Source organism: Argopecten irradians, chromosome 2 (assembly GCF_041381155.1).
Source record: "Argopecten irradians isolate NY chromosome 2, Ai_NY, whole genome shotgun sequence".
Taxonomy (NCBI): domain Eukaryota; kingdom Metazoa; phylum Mollusca; class Bivalvia; order Pectinida; family Pectinidae; genus Argopecten; species Argopecten irradians.
Genome location: NC_091135.1, coordinates 22,480,313 through 22,499,658, shown reverse-complemented (window position 1 = coordinate 22,499,658; position 19,346 = coordinate 22,480,313). Strand labels below are relative to the sequence as shown.

Genomic DNA, 19,346 nt, shown 5'->3' with positions numbered 1-19,346 from the left:
AAAGGACCATGGACCATGGATGATAATTAATTTTGAATAGCCCACGATTTGATGATGGTGGGCTAAAACCACAATGTGGAAGACGGTTTTCATAACCAGGAAAATGGGATACATATTATGTAAACTTGTACAATAGTGCATGATGTACATACATTCATGCATGTAGGGGGATCTTAAAATAGCTGGTCCATCCATCAAATCCTCATTGCCCCGGATAAATCTGTCATAAATGATTTACTAATAATCTGCAGTGTGCACACATACATCATAACAGATTAATTATCATTCCACAGTTGCTAAGGAAAAGATAACTTTGTCTTTAACCAGGATAATTGGAAGACATATCACACATTTCTCATGTTATTAGGTTTTTTTTTAAGAAACTTATAATTTTTGTCTTTGGAAAGGTAGTGGGCCTTTAAAGATGGTCCTCCGTCCACAGAGCATGAACGATACTCGTCATTTGAACAATAACCGACGTTAAATTATGTTAATGTGTTATCAAAATAAGAAGCTCAAACTGTTCAATGGTGTTATTGGTGTACAGTTAGCAACTTTTGTAAATGATGAAAGATTCTAATTTGTTTGCTCTTGTTTGTGACAGAGAAAAAATACCATTTGTTGGCGTTCAAGCATCTTTGAGGATAAAAAAAATGAGAACAATTTAATGTGGATCAAAGTAAATAGATAACGATAGTGAACACATGCAAATATAGATGTTTAATCTTAGTCTTCTCTTTTTATTAACCAACAAATCTCTTTATTTCCCTCAGAATAAATAAACTCTATATTAAGACATTCCAATCTAAAAGTGGCAATATGATGAGTTGTTTTTGATGAACGGTATAGATCATGTCATTGAAATGGCTTGCGTGGAGATTGTGAAGATGTCACAATTTAATTACAGCCCCACTACCTAGTGCCAACCAATATCAATCAGTCTTGGAAAGGACAGCAACTCTAGCCACACTGGGAATATTTCATTTCGATTTCCAGAAATAAATCTTATTTGGTTGTGCCAAAAATAGCGATTGTCAATATCAATTTAGCTCCCTGCTGCCGAGAACCGGTATCTCTGTACAAGTAGACTCGCTAATGACATCTCGAGTTTGATTCCGTCACTATTTCAGACTGCCAGTGGATATCTATGGGATATATTCTTTGTCATTTCCTACATTTCTTCAACAACACAGTGTAATTTGTGTCCAAAAATGGAAGCATCAATATGTATCATATGTCTCTTACTGAGAAAAATATCACTGATATATCATGTTTTGGAATTCTACACCTTTGATCTGCATTGGTCACTACTGGAACTGTCCATTATTTTCTGTAATAAAATACAGTATTACACAGAGTAGTACAAAGAAAAGACACAATCACAAATGTCCAAGGAATAAATACATATTAGACATATTATTACTTACCTATTGGTTCTTGGAATCCAGAATCCACACTCCCTTTGTAGACAAGCTTCCGGCCTACGCCATCTGAGAGACAAAAACATTCAGAAAACTTCACAAAAGTATAACATCTATTGATGTCACTATTTTGAAACTATGTTTCCCCTAAAGATGTATCCAAAGTGCCTGCATATTCTCAGTAAATATAAAGTTTGTTGAAGATTGTATTTGATTGAGAGACAAATTGAACATCTTAATAAGCTGAATCTTCTGCTGGATTTTTGGACTACTAATGCTGGTAAGAGCCCATGTCCCTTTAAGCGCCCATCCCCTTTTAGAGGCCTCATTTCAGATTGCCCGGGTAAAGGACCAAAACTATCCAAACTGTAAAGGTTTGGAATAATTTCATTTTATTAAGCACCTTTTCATTTTTTCAATTTTTTAAATGCCCTGGGCGCCAATTGGGTTAAATACGGAACATGTATGTGTAAATAAAACTATGCCTTCAACAAATAATGTCCTTGGTACCCAAAGATTTGTTATAACCAATTGTTTTACAGTACACGTATCATTATTTTTGTATCCGTGTTTCTCTTTGTCAGCTGTATCATATATCTGAATTGTTGTACAAATTAGTATTACTAAAGGGATACTGATGTGAAATTATAGAATTATTAGAATTTTCTGAAATGCCAAAGGCAAAGAAAGTCTTAGATATTGGCTACAGACTATCAAGTGTATATGTGTGTTAGACTATAATGGTATATAGATTTGCCTGGAATGTTCTCAGATACCTTTCAGGAATGTTGAAGTACATTAAGCTTTGCCTTAAAGGTTGCAGTTTAAAAAAGAAAATCTCTTGGGACATGACCACCAAGTACGGAGGCCGTAAACTGAGTATTGAATTGAGAGATAAATTGAATAAAAGGTTTTGTTCTATTTCTAGTGACATCACAATTCAGCTGTGTTATGGTAGGTGCTAGAATCCCAGGCGAAGCAGTCAAGCTAATAACCAACTGTTAAAATGGTTTCCTTTCTAAATGTCAAGTTTCAAGAATAAAATGGATAAAGGTTTGGAATAATTTCATTTTATTAAGCACCTTTTCATTTTTTCAATTTTTTAAATGCCCTGGGCGCCAATTGGGTTAAATACGGAACATGTATGTGTAAATAAAACTATGCCTTCAACAAATAATGTCCTTGGTACCCAAAGATTTGTTATAACCAATTGTTTTACAGTACACGTATCATTATTTTTGTATCCGTGTTTCTCTTTGTCAGCTGTATCATATATCTGAATTGTTGTACAAATTAGTATTACTAAAGGGATACTGATGTGAAATTATAGAATTATTAGAATTTTCTGAAATGCCAAAGGCAAAGAAAGTCTTAGATATTGGCTACAGACTATCAAGTGTATATGTGTGTTAGACTATAATGGTATATAGATTTGCCTGGAATGTTCTCAGATACCTTTCAGGAATGTTGAAGTACATTAAGCTTTGCCTTAAAGGTTGCAGTTTAAAAAAGAAAATCTCTTGGGACATGACCACCAAGTACGGAGGCCGTAAACTGAGTGAAAAATAAAAGGTTTTGTTCTATTTCTAGTGACATCACAAATCAGCTGTGTTATGGTAGGTGCTAGAATCCCCGGCGAAGCAGTCAAGCTAATAACCAACTGTTAAAATGGTTTCCTTTCTAAATGTCAAGTTTCAAGAATAAAATACCCTTACCAACCTGTATCAAGCTTTTAATTTTATTTGAAGGGAGAATTGAAGGTATATAGCTATCGAGAACTTCTGTAAATTTGAGCTAAGTGAATTATTTCTGTTTTTTATTCCCAACTATGGTTCCTTTCTTTGAATCAGATTTCTTTTAATTCTTTTTATATTTAATTTGTAATTATCTTTTGAGAAAATGAACTGTAATTCTGTAAATAGTACCTTAAAGACATCACTTGAAGCATTCACTGTAATAACTGAGTAACTGCCATACAACATTGTTATAACAATATTTGTAATCTGTTCATGTTAGTTTGCATGCAATCCTTTCCAGTTCCTTATAATTATGCACCACCTACGCTCTTTCTCAAGCGAAGTTGGTTCTATTCAGTGGAAGTTTGAAATATGATATATTCAAAATTTGGAATACACAGAATCAGACAAAAGGAGGACAAATTATCTGTTAGATGTACAAGAATCCTACTGCCAGGGGACATATTATCTGTTAAATGAACAAAGTCATACAGCTGTTATACATTTTTTTCACTACTCATGTGATCTAACTGTTGTTCGTGTGTTTTTCCTTTTTTCAGTTCTTGTCCATTTTGCATCCATTCTTATCTGGTGGACTTGATACATGGTCGTACCGGACAAACAACAGATGCAACATTTGTTGTAAAGGAAACCATAACTATGCCAATCTGGATTGTGTTGCTCTTACATTTTAGGTGATGCAAGTCAGTTTCTATAGACTATGCCAATATCCATAAATAGAACATTGGTTGTCCTGTACATGTGCTTTGATTATGTTGTCACTGTACGTTATCAAGGTGTTTTTATATGCTTGGCATCCATTATTGCTCTACAGCGTAGTGTGACAGTAGCTTACAGCCCCCTGTAAATTACACTCAAACCTCCCTTAACAACCACCTCTGTATACAGACCACCTGTTTAATAAGATCACTTTCTCAGGGTTCCAAATCATCAATTTCAACATCTAACCTGTTTATTAAGACCACCTGTCTTTCAAGACCATTTTTTCTTGGTTCCTTGGTGGTCTTTATAGATAGGTATGACTGCAGTTTCAAGATGATTTCTAAGATTTAAAGAATATATTACAAAAACATATTTTAAATGAAAATTTGTTTTGATGAAGGTAAATGGTCAATGGTGAAATAAACGTTTGAAGAGATCATATCGTCTGTGATGTTTTATAAAAATGTGGCCAATATCCATAAATAGAACATTGGTTGTCCTGTACATGTGCTTTGATTATGTTGTCACTGTACGTTATCAAGGTGTTTTTATATGCTTGGCATCCATTATTGCTCTACAGGGTAGTGTGACAGTAGCTTACAGCCCCTTGTAAATTACACTTAAAACCTGCCTTAACAACCACCTCTGTATACAGACCACCTGTTTAATAAGATCACTTTCCCAGGGTTCCAAATCATCAATTTCAACATCTAACCTGTTTATTAAGACCACCTGTCTTTCAAGGAACCATTTTTTCTTGGTCCCTTGGTGGTCTTTATAGATAGGTATGACTGCAGTTTCAAGATGATTTCTAAGATTTAAAGAATATATTACAAAAACATATTTTAAATGAAAATTTGTTTTGATGAAGTAAATAGGTCAATGGTGAAATAAACGTTTGAAGAGATCATATCGTCTGTGATGTTTTATAAATGTATAAGGTTATTAAAAACAAGAAAAATGTACAGTATAACCCCCTCTAACTCGAACCTGCATTCCTTGAATACCCCCATTTGTCGAACAAATTGCATGGTCCCGACCAGATAGCTCAAAAAGCTATTTGTCGAATACAGTTGTAACCCTTAATCCTCGAATAAATATGTATCACTGTTTCATCAAATACATAGTATTTGACCATGTCTTCCTTGAACAGGTGGTTTGCCCTTGAGAAATTTTCAAACCCTCATTCCTATGTAATACATTTTTTTTCAATTTTCTATCAAAATCTACTTTCAAAAATATTCAAAATATAAAAATCACAGTAATTAAAACATCATTGACATGCATTGTTTGTCATAGATTCAGACAAAAAAATTTGACTGTCGATAAATAATCGTGACCAACCTCGCATGAGTCGAATACCCTGTATTCCTCGAACTGTTGATCTGATCCCCTGCTGTTTGAGTTTTAGGGATTTTACTGTATTTTTATATTAATGCTTTCATTGTTTTGTTAAGATTTTAATGAGCATGTAATTCAATCCCTCTTTTTGTGAGAATATTTCGCAATGGTAGTAACTTTTTATGGTCACATCTAATAAGTCTACCTGCATGAAAGGTTAGAGTGTACACGACACCACTGGTATTTGGAGTTATCTCATTTCATCGCCATTGGTTTCCAGGAAAATCTATTTTAAAGGTTATAAAAACGCTTTTAAAGCATGGTGTCATGCAATTATTCTCACTTGATGTTCCTCATTTTGAGAACCAATTCCTGGGTGTTTAAGATGTTATGTCACTTTAGCCAACACTTTGTCAATAATGCATTGAATCTGTACCCGGTAAAAGTGCCAGTTTTTCTATTTTTGAAAAGCACATTTAGAGAAAATTACCAAAAGTAACATCTCAAGAGTATTTAAATGATAGATAAACTTTAATAAAAGTCTAGAAAAAAAAAAGAACTTCCTAAATGTCAACGAGTCTTTTCGCAGTAACACTAGAAAATGTTATTGCCATTTTTGTCTATACATAAAGCTTACTTCAAAATAAAGGCAAAATGTTAAACGCCGTTTTTGTCTAAAAATAGAGATGATTACAAAATAAAGGCAAAATTTTTATCACCATGTTTGTCTATAACTAGAGCTGACTACAAAATTAAGGCAAATCGGACCCGTATCACATAAAACAAGCAACTTTGCATGTAACAGGCCAAACAATACTTAAAAGTCTTTTTTTACAAATGAACCACCCCAAATCTCTTTCACATAACCATATCTCAGATCAATTAACAGGGCCTTGTGGTTATTGAGAAAAAAGTTTCTTTCATATTTTACTTATCTGACCCCTATAAATTTGTCAAGGTCATTCATTTGAACGATACGGATAGTCCTTCATCCCAGCATACTACATGCCCAATACCAGATCTGATGCAAGCATTTTGGTTATTGATATTAGTTAATAAGTTGTTTATAGTATAGATTTTGTTAATTAGACCGCTACGACTTAGAATAAAGGTCAAGGCTATTCATTTTAAGATTCTGCATAGGCCCCAATCAGAATATGCATGTGTTGTAGGGATATTGCAATCTTTAAACCTTTTATTGAAATAAAATAAGTCAAAGATATTGGGCTATTGAACTTATATAATCATGAATAATAAAGTCAAGGTTATTCATTTGAACAAACTTCATAGCCCTTTATCTCAACATGATCTAGGTCCAAATCAGATGTCTGGGATGTTTGCTATTGTGAACTTCTTATTAAAGAATTGATTAATTTAACCTGAAGGTCTGTGAGTGAACATCATTCATTTGAAGGAGTTTGGCAGTCTTTGGTTGTACCACTGATGAACCAAATAGTTCAAAGTAACAAGAACTAAACTGAACCACTACAGAGGATTCAGCTTATTTGAATAGGGTATTTTCCAGAAGAAAATATTTGAATAATCGAAACGGTTCACCTCCGTTTGAACCCCCTACATTACATGACCGTAACAGGCAAATAGATATTGTGTCCTTGACTCGATAAATACGTAAATTATTTACACTTAAAACGAACATCAAGATATCATTTTCGAAGTTATAAATAGATTTTAATCGTTTATTAACAAAAAAATGTTCCAATGTGATATCTTGTTTACATTAGATCTACACATGAATCTGTTTGAGAAAAAGCTAGACGATTGATGCCAAATGCAATAACTAAACATTATTTTACATATCAATTCTGAACCTAAATAATGAAGTAATTTACATACATTTGCCTTGGGACATCATCATTTGACATGAGTTTAGCAACGTCATAATCATCGGAAGGTGCGACTAATCGATGGTAAATCGTACTTTACCTACATCTTTTTGAGATCTTGAAACCCCTATATTAGGCTGACCTTGCTAGCTCAACATAGCCAATAAAAGGTTGTTTAGTTTTTGAGAAAATTTCTTCAAAATTTTTTACTCTTAATAAGAAAATTTTGGGGAAAAAAGACACGAGTCATAATTACATATCAGAGTATTCTGTATTTAAACTTTCGAGTTATCTGTCCTTTCAGGTAGGTATTGAATGTGATGTCATAAAATGATGACATCACAACGGATACCTACATGTAAGTGAGGTAACTTTGTAATATGCAAAAACGAAATAGGGCCACTTGCTTTTTACTAGGTGAGCTGATGAACATGAAATTGTCCCACAGACAGCTAATACAATGGATAAAAAATCTGAGGCATTAAAACAATAGACAATATTTCTGGCTAAATAAAAAGATAAAGGTTTCATGAAGTTGCCATTGAGACAAAGGTCCTAAACGACTTGGATACAGAATGTAATAAAATAGGGAAACACCTAAAATAGCTAATTAGCAGGATTATTCAAAATTGGAACACACTCCTAGCTCAGGTAATCAGAGCTATAATACTTCTATCTAAATCGGTACGTACGACAGCTGTAGTATTAAATTCTATCTGAAACCAGCAAAGAAATCATAGAACCTTAATTGGTGCTTCTAAATATAACTGTGTGGACAGACAAAGGTAAACAACAACGTGAACAAGATTCCAGCTTCCAATTTAACAGATTGATTCTAAATCTCTGCTCTGAGGCTCTGAGCCGAAGACACAGTCACCTTAACTAGTGATCAAAAGACACATCAAAACTACATGTACATCTTTAGCCAGATTTTAGTTTATCAATAATCATGATAAGTAGCAAACAAGAAATCTTAAACAAACTTTGTCATTTACCATTTACAGAAATTCACATGAAGGTGATATTTTTTACTAGGAGATATAAAGCTGACAAAACAAGTGGAATTGATAATGTAGTCTGTAAATGCTCTGGGATAAACTGGCACAGAAGCATCTAACCGGAGGCTGAACGACAGCCCTGCAAGCATTTCATATAAAAATAGGCATCTGCAGCTAAATATAGTGACTGAGATACATAAATAGGCAAAATGTCGGGACAGCTAATACTCACATCCAGGGTACGAGGAATTGGACGACATTTCAGGGGCTTGCAGGCAGATACCAGTCTACTGATAATGTCGAGATCAGGAAACCAGCGCCCAGAGATCCAAGCACCTGCTGATTGTAAGCTGCTGATGGTGTTAAGAAAGGTTACAGAGTCTTGTACTGACCCACACCGTTGAGACAACTACTGCCCTTTACTTTGAGAAACAGAAATCCTGTTGTCGTCTGCAGGACAACCACTAATGAACTGTCATCGTGCCATCGATGGACAATGTCGTCTGAAAGAGAAAATAAATGAAAACCATCTAAAAATAGATTCCAGCAAGTAGAGCCACTAAGCAACAAAACAGCAGAAGGAAAATTAATGGAATATTTTGTTATCGTTATTGATTGAGGCTATGTTTAGAATAGTCGTAATAGTACAGCGTTCAGAGCTCGGAAAAACAGGCTGGTGACACAGCCCAAAGTAATCCATATGTATCCACCGTAGGTTTAATCCACCGCGTCTTTATCATAGCTAGCTAATGTCTGCGATAATCAGGATCTCAATACTCGATATTTCATCCAGATCTTGCCTCAACATCAATTTGTAATCAAGAAAATCTATACATACTTATGTATACATACCCAAAAAAGTGGGTTTAAGGAGCAACATTAAAAACAAATCTAGATTAATTGATCAACTGTTCCGACATCTAAACCAAATATCACCCTTTATGGATGCAAACAAAATTTGCTTTGTAACACGAGGCCAAAAACTGGTGCGGTAAAATGTTAACCAGCTTAACCACTCAGCCAAATCTACCAAGATGTTGAAGGCAAAAATTAAAATGTCAGACACCTTAACTACTGGGCCATATAGTTACCAAGAGGTTGAATGCAAAAAAGTAAATGTCAGACAGCTTAACCAATGAGCCAAACCTATCAAGAGACTGCAGGCAAAAAATAAAATTTCTGACACCTTAACCACTCGGCCAAATCTACCGAGAGGTTGAAGGCCAAAGTAAAATTCAGACACCTTAACCACTGGGCCATATTTACAAAAAAGGTTAAAGTGTCAAAAAAATTAAAATGTCAGACACCTTAACCACTTGACAAATCTAAAAAAAGGTTGAAGTCAAAAATGAAAATGTTACACACCTTAACCACTGTTTCATTGCAGTCCCTCAATTACCAGGAAATGTAACAGTCTGCAGTAAAATCTCTGCAAAACCAGTGTTATTTTTCGTGACCAAATATAGCTACAGCCAACATTAATTGTGTGGGCTGATCAGTGGGATGTTGCCCTTAGCAACACGGATACTGAAAGTTGTCTTAATTGTCAAGCAGAATGAGCTCAATAGAGGCCGTCACTATCTGTTGATAATTCTCTATCAGGTCAGGAGAATAAAACTGACTATAGGAAACACTTTTAAAGAAGAAGTGTTTGTTATACGACATTAATGTCAACAAGAGATCTCATCATAGATGATCTTTATCAGCCAATTAGAAAGAAATGTTTATTTCTCCCTTCTTTCCTTCTGCCTATTAAATAGAAAGAAACTAAACACATACAGTAAAATCTGTATAACAATAGGCACAACATCCAGATCCAAAATACAATAGTATAGGCACAAAATCTAGCTCTGAAATACAATGGGCACAGCTAGGACCCAAGAGGAACCTATATACAAGTACATTGTATGAATTTTACGTAAGGTCCCTTGGTACTTTCTAAGAAATAACATTGACTAACTTTAATGGTAAAAATCTGTTATGTCAGCTATCTTGTTTTCCGATCAGACAGAAATTGCAACAGACGTAATCAAGGGCCAAGTGATACATAAGAGGGAAACTCTATGGTATTAGTAATTGCAATGAATATAGTCAAACTACAAATAAAGTCACACGAGTTCTAAAATATTCAGGACAAATTGTGCATTATAGCCCTATAGCTACCTATCAATGCTTTTTGATTACTCATTGTATGCGTGGCTGCCAGAATGGGACCAAATTGTCTTAAGAAATTCTTGAGATTCCTGGTTGTTGAGAAGAAGTTACTATTTTTTTCAGCATTTGATTCATGTTGCCTTTAATGAAGGTCATTGTCCTTTATTTAACAAACTTAATAGCAATTCCTATCAACTAAACACGTGAAATGCCAAAAATCAAGGCTCAAAGACTTCTTGGCTAGTTATTTAAAGTTTTTAGTGTATTTGATCTCAGCGACCTAGAACAAGGTCAAGGCCATTCATTTTCTAGACATCTGATAGCCCTTCCTCCATGCATGTTACAGATCAAATATCATATCTCTGGCATCTTGATATTGGGAAATAATTAAAAGAGTTTAACATATTGGCCTCATATCATCTTAGATTAACGTCTTAAGCAAGTTGGTAGACCTTCTTGCCAACTTGCTTCAGGCCCAAAATACACTGAAAAGTTAAAGTGTCAATATAATATGTCAAATGAGACCTTAACATCTTTGGGTCTGAGTCTTTAACTTTTGGCATTTAGCAATACAGTTGTGTACTTTTAAATAAGAAAATTAGCATATATTTTCAAAGTTTTATTCTTTCAAAGCATAGATAATAGAGCTGTGACAGTTCATGAATATATGCATTTATACTGCAGCAGTATAGTCAAATATCTAGCTCCAAGTATTTTGAAGATAGGAAACGTTCAGCGCCTCCTCATAGGTGGGTGACTGCACTGTTGTCATATCCAGCCTCGGTACCATGTTTGGTGGCTGGAAATGAGCCTGGCATCCTGTAGGTTGCCCTCAGATAACATGGAAATCACATTGTCCCTTGGGACTGGTTGGTAACTAGAGCAGTTTTACTCAAGAGTCTGTATGGTTATAACTCAGTAGCAGGGACAGTTGTGTGTGCTAGGGATTTTCAGGATAAAGCTTGTCAGCGAAAAGGGTTGTCGGGGCGATTCATGGATGGGCATTCACATGCAAAGTCCAATACTAGCTAACTTTCGGGGCTGTGTAGTGTCTGTGTATTGTAGTTGAACAAGTAAAGCATGCCCTGCTGTTGGATTGGTGAATGCTCTGTCATGTTATCTGACGTCGAGGTCTACACCACCCTGACCAGGTCTACACCACCCTGACCAGGTCTACACCACCCCGACCAGGTCTACACCACCCTGACTAGGTCTACCCCACCCTGACCAGGTCTAAACCACCCTGACCAGGTCTACACCACCCTGACGTCGAGGTCTACACCACCCTGACCAGGTCTACACCACCCCGACCAGGTCTACACCACCCCGACCAGGTCTAAACCACCCCGACCAGGTCTACACCACCCTGACCAGGTCTACACCACCCTGACCAGGTCTACACCACCCTGACCAGGTCTACACCACCCTGACCAGGTCTACCCCACCCTGACCAGGTCTACACCACCCTGACCAGGTCTAACACCCTGACCAGGTCTACACCACCCTGACCAGGTCTACACCACCCTGACCAGGTCTACACCTCCCCGACCAGGTCTACACCTGACCAGTCTACACCCTGACCAGGTCTACCCCACCTGACCAGGTCTACACCATCCTGACCAGGTCTACACCCTGACCAGGCTACACCACCCTGACCAGGTCTACACCATCCTGACCAGGTCTACCCCACCCTGACCAGGTCTACACCACCCCCGACCAGGTCTACACCTCCCCGACCAGGTCTACACCACCCTGACCAGGTCTACACCCCCTGACCAGGTCTACACCCTGACCAGGTCTACACACCCTGACCAGGTCTACACCACCCTGACCAGGTCTACACCACCCTGACCAGGTCTACACCCCTGACCAGGTCTTCACCACCCTGACCAGGTCTACACCACCCTGACCAGGTCTACCCCACCCTGACCAGGTCTACCCCACCCTGACCAGGTCTACACCACCCTGACCAGGTCTACACCACCCTGACCAGGTCTACACCACCCTGACCAGGTCTACACTACCCTGACCAGGTCTACACCCCCTGACCAGGTCTACCCCACCTGACCAGGTCTACACCACCCTGACCAGGTCTACCCCACCCTGACCAGGTCTACCCCACCCTGACCAGGTCTACACCATCCTGACCAGGTCTACACCCTGACCAGAACTACACCACCCTGACCAGGTCTACACCATCCTGACCAGGTCTACACCCACCCTGACCAGGTCTACACCACCCCGACCAGGTCTACACCTCCCCGACCAGGTCTACACCACCCTGACCAGTCTACACCCTGACCAGGTCTACAACACCCTGACCAGGTCTAACACCACCCTGACCAGGTCTACACCACCCTGACCAGGTCTACACCACCCTGACCAGGTCTACCCCACCCTGACCAGGTCTACACCACCCTGACCAGGTCTACCCCACCCTGACCAGGTCTACACCACCCTGACCAGGTCTACACCCTGACCAGGTCTACACCACCCTGACCAGGTCTACACCACCCTGACCAGGTCTACACCTCCCCCGACCAGGTCTACACCCTGACCAGGTCTACCCCACCCTGACCAGGTCTACACCATCCTGACCAGGTCTACACCCTGACCAGGTCTACACCACCCTGACCAGGTCTACACCACCCTGACCAGGTCTACCCCACCCTGACCAGGTCTACACCCCCCGACCAGGTCTACACCACCCTGACCAGGTCTACACCACCCTGACCAGGTCTACACCCTGACCAGGTCTACCCCACCCTGACCAGGTCTACACCACCCTGACCAGGTCTACCCCACCCTGACCAGGTCTACACCACCCTGACCAGGTCTTACACCACCCTGACCAGGTCTACACCTCCTGACCAGGTCTACACCACCCTGACCAGGTCTACACCACCCTGACCAGGTCTACACCACCCTGACCAGGTCTACCCACCCTGACCAGGTCTACACCACCCTGACCAGGTCTACACCACCCTGACCAGGTCTACACCACCCTGACCAGGTCTACCCCACCCTGACCAGGTCTACACCACCCTGACCAGGTCTACACCACCCTGACCAGGTCTACCCCCCCTGACCCAGCTACCACCCTGACCAGGTCTACACCACCCTGACCAGGTCTACCCCACCCTGACCAGGTCTACACCACCCTGACCAGGTCTACACCATCCTGACCAGGTCTACACCACCCTGACCAGGTCTACACCACCCTGACCAGGTCTACACCACCCTGACCAGGTCTACACCACCCTGACCAGGTCTACACAGGACCAGGTCTACACCACCCTGACCAGGTCTACACCACCCTGACCAGGTCTACACCACCCTGACCAGGTCTACACCACCCTGACCAGGTCTACACCCACCCTGACCAGGTCTACACCACCCTGACCAGGTCTACACCACCCTGACCAGGTCTACACCACCCTGACCAGGTCTACCCCACCCTGACCAGGTCTACACCACCCTGACCAGGTCTACACCACCCTGACCAGGTCTACACCACCCTGACCAGGTCTACACCACCCTGACCAGGTCTACACCACCCTGACCAGGTCTACCCCACCCTGACCAGGTCTACACCACCCTGACCAGGTCTACACCACCCTGACCAGGTCTACACCACCCTGACCAGGTCTACACCACCCTGACCAGGTCTACACCAACCTGACCAGGTCTACACCACCCTGACCAGGTCTACACCACCCTGACCCGTCACAATATTTGTAACTGGTTCTGGTATGTTTTTGGTTGCAGTCTGGTTTGGAAATTGATAGGCAGATACTCCAGTGATTGTTCAGGCCCTTTCTTTTAAATTCATTTAAGTCTCAATCTGATTTAAATACAGATACATATGAAACTACGTTTGAAAAAGCTGAAAGAAATATTATTTCCTGTCATTTAGTCTGGTTCGCCTTATTAGAGCATGGCAACAATCTAATTGCTGCTACCATGAATACTGGACTGGGGATGGAGTTATCAATTGAAGAACAATGTGTAGAAAATGAATTTGATCTGTGATAATTGGTGAAAAAAGGTCATCCGAACATGACCCCTGATGGAATGTAGTCAGATCCTCTATTGAACGTAGTGGTTAAGGATCTGTATTTTAATCAGATTGTTTAAGTCTTTGATGATATTACTTCCTCTAGCAGTGAAGTTTTTCTGAATAACCCCTAATTCTACTCATGTTGTTTTAAATTTTCTGAACCTCAGCTTCTCTACATTATAGAATCAAAAACAAACCAAATATGATTTCTTCTCATATTCTGAGAATAATAAAATCATTTTTTGCATGGGTTTAAAAAGACAAACCTATATGTATTAAATTGAACCCCGGCAGGCTATGTAAAAGGTGACTGGCTTTAACCACCTTACCCTGGGCCTTCTGGTTCTTGAGAAGAAGTTGTTTAAAGATTTTAGCCTATTTGACCCTCGAGACCTTGAATGAAGGTCAAGGTCATTTATTTGAACCCAAAACTTAAGTAGCCCTTCATCCCAGCATGCCACCCAGGCCTAATATCAGGTCTCTAGACCTCTTAGTTATTCACAAGAAGTTATTTAAAGATTTTAGCCTTATTTGACCCACTGTGAAACCTTGATGAAGGTTCAAGGTCATTTATTTGAACAAACTTGGTAGCCCTTCATCCCAGCATCCTACAGGGCAAATTATCAGTAAACCCTGGGGCCTTCTGGTTCTTGAGAAGAAGTTGTTTAAAGATTTTAGCCTATTTGACCCTCGTGGCCTTTGAATGAAGGTCAAGGTCATTTATTGTGAACAAAACTTGGTAGCCCTTCATCCCAGCATGCCACAGGCCTAATATCAGGTCTCTAGGCCTCTTAGTTATTTTCACAAGAAGTTGTTTAAAGGATTTTAGCCTATTTGACCCTGGTGACCTTGAATGAAGGTCAAGGTCTTTTATTCGAAAAACTTGGTAGCCCTTCAATCCCACCAGCATCCTTTACAGGGCAAATATCAGTACCCTGGGCCTTCTGGTTCATTGAGAAGAAGTTGTTTTAAATTTTTTAGCCTTTTTGACCCCTGTGACCTTGAATGAAGGTCAAGGTCATTCATTTGAACAAACATTGGTAGCCCTCCATCTCAGCAACCTACACGCCAAAATATGAGTACCCCAGCAGGTAACCCTGGGCCTTCATGTGAAATCTCTGAGAAGTAAGTCGTTTGAATAAAAAGTTTAAAGGGGCGCCGCACGGGCGAGACGGCGGATGGCGCACGGCGCACGACGACGTACGGTGCATGATGACAATCAATCCATTTAAAAAAAACAAATCCAAATATGAGAGAATAACAAGATCATTTTTATGCATGGTTTAAGAAAGATAAACGCTATATGAATAAAATAGAACCCGGCAGGCATAATGTAAAAGGTTGACTGGCTTTAAACCACCCAAATAAACATAATGTACTGACAAGTATTACATTTATTCGCCCGTTGTAAACTGAGCATGTTGGTGTGACTTGAAGTTTTTAAATAAGGTCTATCGGCTCTCACTATACGAAATGTAACAGCTCAAAGAAGTGTGCAGCTAGCCAGAATCAAACCCCTAACCCCGATCTTTTAAATCCTGTTGATTATCCAGGTGATATGAAACATGAAAGCATCTTAAACATTCATCGGTTTACTAGACCAGCTAAGTATACATACACCAAATAAGTTCTACATAACCGAAGACCCAAAATAATTTTAACATTATAAATAATTACGATATTGCAAATTTATTATTCATACACATATCTATAAATGCAATTAACATTCTCATGGAGCCTTTTCCAAATAAATGAAAGTTAACTTAAAAACTGAAACTTTCTTAAAACAATAAATGAAGTCAACATTTGTGAAGCAAAACCAACAGCATTTTTATAGATTAAGGGGAGGCAACTCAAAAAGAAGAAAACTTTTATAGATTTGCAGTTCATTGGCGGCACAATGTTCACTTTCCTTCATCAGTGATTGCAAGAATCGTTTTACTAGACATGATTATAATACCCATTAACCTTCCCCTTCAAAAAAATCCCCTCAATTACACCAGGTACATGTTTAGGGGCCACCAAGATTATACTATATACATTTGGACATGCAGGGACTCCTTTTGGGATGCTTCCAACTGCCAACTGCGTTTGGTAAGGTTACATAGTGGGACTGCATTGAAAATGTAAATATACAAAAATGATTACCGGTAAGTTTTGTAGACACAATTATTGCCTTCTCTATCTCTAACTCTATCTCTAATAAAGTTGCATTGGATGAGGTGACCCAATATATTTCTGTTTCAAGTAAGTCCAGCAGGTAATGGTGGACATGTGAAATCTAATTCTTTTTTTTTTGTGAGGGGAAGGAGGGAGGGGGGAGCTTGACCTCAAGGGGGTGACAGATTCTATTATAATATAACCTTAATATACACATGGCCCTTGAAAGTCTGTCAGCCATAATACTTATGATTACATTATTATAATATATTTTCTAAAAGTAATATCACCATTCTCCATGATTTCACTTTCAGAAGCTTGACATGGAATCTAATATCAAAACCAATTTAGGTAAGTAAATAACTCATAATATTTTGCAACATCTGAGCGCTAAACTTTTAAATGATAGATCATCAAGCAGTTCAGCATTCCTCAAGTTTCACAGCATCTGAATCCTAAACACAGTCTCACAGGGTTACTAATACATACTGCAAGGTATGGATGTGTTGAGGTGCTGATAATGTCCTAACTAAGTAACTTCATCTAAGTATGGTAATAAATGTCAGATTGACAAAAGGATATATATAAAATATACAGAACTTTAAAAACTGTATGATTCAGCATCCCAAAGTTTTTGATAAAAACGTTTTAAAGGGACAATTCACCCAGGCTAATTCTTTTACATTTAACCAAGAAGAAAAATATGGCATAACTATATTGTTCTACATTTCATATGAAACATATAACACAAAATATTGACAAATTCCGCATCTAACATGACATTAGTTTCCAACGCTGCCCACAGTGCGATTCCCCACAGTGTGATGTTTCCTATCCACTTCTTGACAGCAGGAATTGTGTATGCTAAAGAAGTTTATCACCAATAGGGGGTTTCGAGATCCCAAAACGATGTGGGTAAAGAACAATTTACTGTCGATTAGTCCCATGCACCTTCCTGTGATAAGTATGACGTCATAAAACTCACATCAAATAATGATGTCATAATCACTGGATGGTGGGACTAATCGATGGTAAATTGTACTAACCCACGTCGATTTGGGATCTCGAAACCGACTTATTCCAGAATCACGACCAATATGAAATATCAAATTCTCATTATAATCCATTACTAATATTCCTGTGTGTATAAAGCTACCACTTATGACAGTCTGACAAGCTGCTTAAATTATTTTAAATAATTTAGGAATGACAATGATTTAAAATAACTTTGAAGCAATAAAACTACATGTTCTAGTACAGTAATCTCATCCTTCATAAACTCATAAACTCATAGGCCTGTATGTTGCTTCATTATTTTGTAACAGTTTACACAATCGTGATCAATTTGGCGCTTGAATGCCGTGTAGCCTAATTATTATTAAAACCCCTACAAAATAACGACACCTATGTATATCAACGTGTAATATGATGTGACAAGTTAAGAATTTTTCGTAAACCAACTATAAGAACAGTTAACAGAAACCCTTGCCTCATGGAACGTACCAATCAATAAAATGTAAACAAGCCCCTACTCTCCGACTCTCGAAAAACATCGTTGAACATGTCAACGCGAGCAACGGCTTCGTAAGGGGTCAGTCAGTCTTAAATTCGACAGTTTTTAAATCAAATGTTAACTGACTAACTCACTTACCTAGTACGTACGACTGACTAACTCACTTACCTAGTACGTACGAAACAAAACGGTTGATAAACTGCAATTACGGTCTAAAAACGTGATCCGCCAATCTTGATGTTTTTACCGTTCGCCATTAAAAAACGAGGTCATGTGACCAAAAGGGTTTTCTCTGACCGAGTTTCTGTGGAAACGGCTTATCTGGCGACTGACGTAGACATCCAGGGTAATACAAACAGAGAGAGAGTTTGCGTTCGAAATGTGTTAGATATTTATGCCTGACAGCATAGTTGTTGCAGGATTCTACCGGGATTTAAAAATAGATGACCTATAATAGTACATGTCTAAAAATAGCTCGAAAGTTCAATTATAGATTGAAAACAAACTAAAAATCAATCATCCATGAAATCCGGATATTTTTTACTATATAGGCCTACACTTTCTGAAAATAAACAGCTCACGTTTCCCTGTTTTTCACTATTGTTATTTTTGGCCGTTGACATATTTACTTTTTAAATCAATCTTTTGGATCGGTTATTCATATTTTAAATTTTGAAGTTTTTTATATTATTTCTGATTTTTTTTTATTATTACATACAGAAATTTAAGTGTAACGGTTACTCTCATCATAAACTGCTTTGTAATGCGGTATCACATAATTTTTACTTCTTCCCAGCAAAATAAGAAACTATACTTTCAAACATATTTCTGCAAGCGTTAAAGTGTGATATTTTTAGTGGGTTTTTTTTCATTATTTTATCATAATGCAACAATATACTTTGTAAATAGGATAGTGTGTTCATTTCATGAGATTTTATATGAGTCTAAACAAGTTTTTATTTTTGTGAGACTTGACAAGTTTCTGTGATTGGTGAGGTGAAATGAACATGAATTAAAGATACCTTTATCACACAACTACAACAACCTAAAGTTCAACGTCACAGTGTGATGCAAAAAACCAGCAGAGACCGATATTTTGTATGCCATCTTCAAATCCTGACATCAAGTCATTGTTTACAGACATAAAATCATGATGTCAAAATGAATTTCCATCCAAAGTAAAGCACTTCTAGTTATATCTACCATGTAATATGTAAAATTCTGTTGTATCTACGGAGGGGGCAGTGGTGGCCGAATTCCATCCAAATAAAAGTGCTCCCAGTCATATCAAAAATGTAATATGTAAAATTCTGTTATATCTACGGAGGGGGCCATGGTGGCTGAGTGGTAAGATGTCTTGACATATTACCACAAGCCCTCCACTTCTGGGTTGCAA

The 19,346-nt window shown here is 38.5% G+C and overlaps 1 protein-coding gene across 2 annotated transcripts in view; it reads right to left on the bottom strand.

Annotated features, from left to right (window-relative positions):
• Positions 1-18,274, bottom strand: part of LOC138314828 (histone deacetylase 4-like) — a 161,502-nt gene extending 143,228 nt beyond the window's left edge. The window contains exons 1-3 of one of the 2 annotated variants that reach the window (XM_069255400.1): positions 18,119-18,274; positions 8,296-8,566; positions 1,428-1,490 (exon numbers count right to left, since the gene is read on the bottom strand). In XM_069255400.1, coding sequence (XP_069111501.1) covers positions 1,428-1,490; positions 8,296-8,323 — 91 coding nt within the window. In that variant the 5' untranslated portion in view covers positions 8,324-8,566; positions 18,119-18,274. The remainder of the gene's footprint in view (positions 1-1,427; positions 1,491-8,295; positions 8,567-18,118) is intronic. The other variant, XM_069255394.1, reaches the window with a different exon arrangement.
• Positions 18,275-19,346: the final 1,072 nt, after the last annotated feature.